At 25.3% G+C, this 3643-nt stretch overlaps 1 protein-coding gene across 1 annotated transcript; it reads right to left on the minus strand.

Moving 5' to 3' along the window:
* Window positions 1-1349: 1349 nt before the first annotated feature.
* On the minus strand, window positions 1350-3288 carry LOC112592886 (protein decapentaplegic-like). The gene is made up of 5 exons (XM_025337048.1): window positions 3192-3288; window positions 2944-3099; window positions 2505-2706; window positions 2114-2337; window positions 1350-1750 (listed from the first exon to the last, which is right to left on the minus strand). Exons 1-5 carry the CDS (start codon window positions 3286-3288, stop codon window positions 1350-1352), a joined length of 1080 nt encoding a protein of 359 aa, XP_025192833.1.
* Window positions 3289-3643: the final 355 nt, after the last annotated feature.

Raw genomic sequence — 3643 nt, forward strand, 5'->3', positions numbered from 1 at the left:
TTTTTAATCATAAAAATCTTTACCAAAAACTTTAATTTTTTTTTTTTATTTATAATCATTTTAAATTTATTAAAATAATAATCATATATATATATATATATATACAATCAGAAATATGAAATAAAAAAAAAAAAAAATACAGCAATATCAAAAAAAAAAAAAAAAGTTAGAAGCAAACAGTTTGAAACTATGATCCTTTTCCAGAAATATTTGTTTTAAGTCTTAAAACATCAAAATAAAAAATAAAATAATACATAACTTTAAAAAAATGTATACATATTTTTGATGAATTTGTTCAAAGTAGCTTAAAAATATTATTACAAAAATATATATATCAATAAATGATTAAAAATATTTACAATTAAAATCTTAAAAATTAATTTAAAATTCAATAAAATTCCAAAAAACAATTTTAGGAAATATTAAATAATTGATAGATTGTGGGTTACCTTTATTTATTTATGAATATTTACATTAAAAAATTGGTGTACCTAACATTAATACATTCATACATTTTTTATGACGAACGGTAAGATTTTTTTTATTCATGTCATTTAAAAAAGCATAATTTTATAAATCCCAGAATGGAGAACTATAAAATATATTTTATAATATAATAAAAAGATCTACATTATATGCTTGAAACTATGTATAATTAATCATCTCTTAATTATTCTCAATAAGTATAGCTATAATGTTTTTTGTATTAACTTGTCTATAAACAGCATTAAAAATACATAACAAAAAATGGTTTAAAAAAAAAATCAATCATAAAATTACAAATTTTGAAAATTTTGATGCATATCTTATGACGTAAGTGATGTTATTTTACTTTAAAGTTTAATTTAAATTCACATAACGCAAACGACTGAAATATATTTTTTAAATGTTGTTTTTTTTTTTTTTATTTTTTCAATAATATTATCATATTGTATTGTTTATTATAGTTAATTGGAAATATTTTTTTTAGTTAGTATGAAAAAATACAGTATGTTGCTAAAACGAAGGTTCGCGTTATTAAAATTGCACTCGCACAGTCAAATCATATTTAAATTGTACATTATATAATTAATAATCACTGTCATCGATGCTGTCTTATATTTTTTATTTATTAACAATTTAACACAAATTACAACTATAAAATAATAAAATAATATATTATTATATTTATTAAAGATATTTATTACAATTTGCATAATGTAAACCTTTTTTTTTAAATTGTAGAAGACAAAACGATGATAATTATATAAAAAATATGCATAACTGTATAGTGCAGTTTCAACGATATCATGGAGTAGGACGCGTGTAAATGTGGCATAATGTAATATGTACTTACGCACACCATAGCCTCATCTACATCCGCACTCGTCCACGGACATGTCCGGGTAGTTTTTCACCACCAATTTTCCATCGGTGTCCAAGTAGAGCAATGTCTGCGAACTCTGTTTGGTCGGTACACAGCACGTTAGGGGAACCAGCGACGGGTTAAAGGTGTGCATCAACGTCTGCATGACCGCGTGATTGGACGCGTTAATGTGACTGGCTAACGGGAACGAACACTTTCCATGGCAATAGAACGCTTCGTATCCCGGCGGCGCTTTAATCCAATCGCTGAACCCGACCTCTTTGAAGTCCACGTACATCGAATACCGCTGACAGATTTTCTTTTTCGTTTTCTTCTGTGACCCTCCCAATTGAGCGACCGACCGTTTGCTGCGCTGCATCATCTGTTCCAGCGAGCTCTTCTCACCTGCGCAACAATCGATATATTGTCGTTAAAAAATCGAAAAATTACAAATTGCCAATAACGAAGACAAAGTTCTAATGATAAAAAAATAAGCAAAAAATTGAATAAATCGTGGTTAAAATAATGGACTATAATACATTGCCGACCGCCGAAACAATGATTGTATGATAACGTAGTTATAGATAATATAATATCCAATAATTTTTTATAGTATCCAAAACTTTTTTATCCAAAAATTCAATTTAAAAGTGTTGAGAAACTCTCACGCTGGGGAAAGCCCATCGTATCTCATGCATTTAAGCTATTTTTTATTTACTTATCTATATAAAAAAATTAACGGTATAGTTCGAATAACATTATTATTACTTGTTCCATCATCGGTGTAGACAAGTAGTAAAGCCTTTTCAGGTGACATGAAATCAAAGACGTTGAGCAAATTTATCTGACTACCAGAAAACTTGATGCATTGTACGAGTAAACCATTGTTGTCTTTAAACTTATTTTTCAACAGTCTTTCTATGAAAGGTGTTACATCAAAACTTTCTGACTTTGAAACTTTTGACATATTAATTGATTTTGAATCGATAATTCTATAAATATAAATATTTTATTGATTAACATTTATTAAATTTATACATTATAAAGTTTAGAATATATTATTGTAATATATAATATTCTAAAATGAATGATATTACCTATACATACATATATATAATATATATATATCTAATAATTATTTACTAATAGTTATAATTACCTGAGAACAGGTTTTGATACTCCCTTTATGCCAGGTTGGATTATATCTTGTATAACCACATGAATAAATTCTTCATTTTGTGTAACATTATCGTATAACATAGAAAAACGTACTTCAGCAGCTTTAAACTGTTCTTTTTCCGGTATAGAATCTATATCGAACTGTAATCTATATCTTTTAGACTTAGAATTAATTGGAGATCCTATAAAAGTATAATCAAATTATTAATATTCTCATTATTCATTGAATCTATATAGGTACTACTAAAGTATATTAACTCATTATAATTAAATAATATTTAATATTAATTAGTATCAATCTATTTTATTTTAAAAGAAAATTTAAAGAATTAAAGCATAAATTATAACTTGTTTGTAGTATAGGTAAATAATTTATAATTTATATAAATATATAAATTGTAGATATCTACATATGGTACCTTTGTTGTAATATGTCTTAGCAGTATTAGCGGAAGTTGTGTGCAAACCAGGAATAGGAATATGTGTTGACGTTGCATTTGACATCGAATTATACAGCTCCATTGTGGCAGATGGTATTTCCAAATCCTTTTCTACCACAGGTCTTTGGCTTAAACCTTTATAATAAAACGATAATTTAATACAATTACTCCATTCAATTATTCTTAAATTAATTATTGCAGTAGTAAATTTATTATAAAAACTGTACCCAATTTTTTAAGGAAATTGTTTTCCAATTTTTCGTATCCAGCGATGGTTGCCAATCCGGTGTGTAGCATAGCCAACAACATTAGTATAATAATCATTGTTCCAAAATTTAAAACAATTGATAAGTTTATATACATTTATAGGGCATAAAATACGCTGTAAAACATGAATTAAAATTTTAATATAAACATTGAATCCTGATTTTAAATAATATACACAAAATATTTATTTATATAAAAATATTGCAAGATTATTGTATTAGTTATTAGTTTATTACATTTTGATAAATTTTACATCATACCATATATATTAGACGGATATCAGTACTCAAATCAGAGACACATAGTTCCATTATTATTTTTTTTCTTTTTTTTTTTTTTGTATCCTGACTATTTTATTGAAATTTCTAATGAAAAGATATTTGAATTAATGACTAAAATATATTTTTTTAAC

The sequence above is a fragment of the Melanaphis sacchari genome, unplaced genomic scaffold (genome assembly GCF_002803265.2).
Source record: "Melanaphis sacchari strain LSU unplaced genomic scaffold, SCAv2.0 Contig1988_pilon_pilon, whole genome shotgun sequence".
In the NCBI taxonomy this organism is placed as follows: domain Eukaryota; kingdom Metazoa; phylum Arthropoda; class Insecta; order Hemiptera; family Aphididae; genus Melanaphis; species Melanaphis sacchari.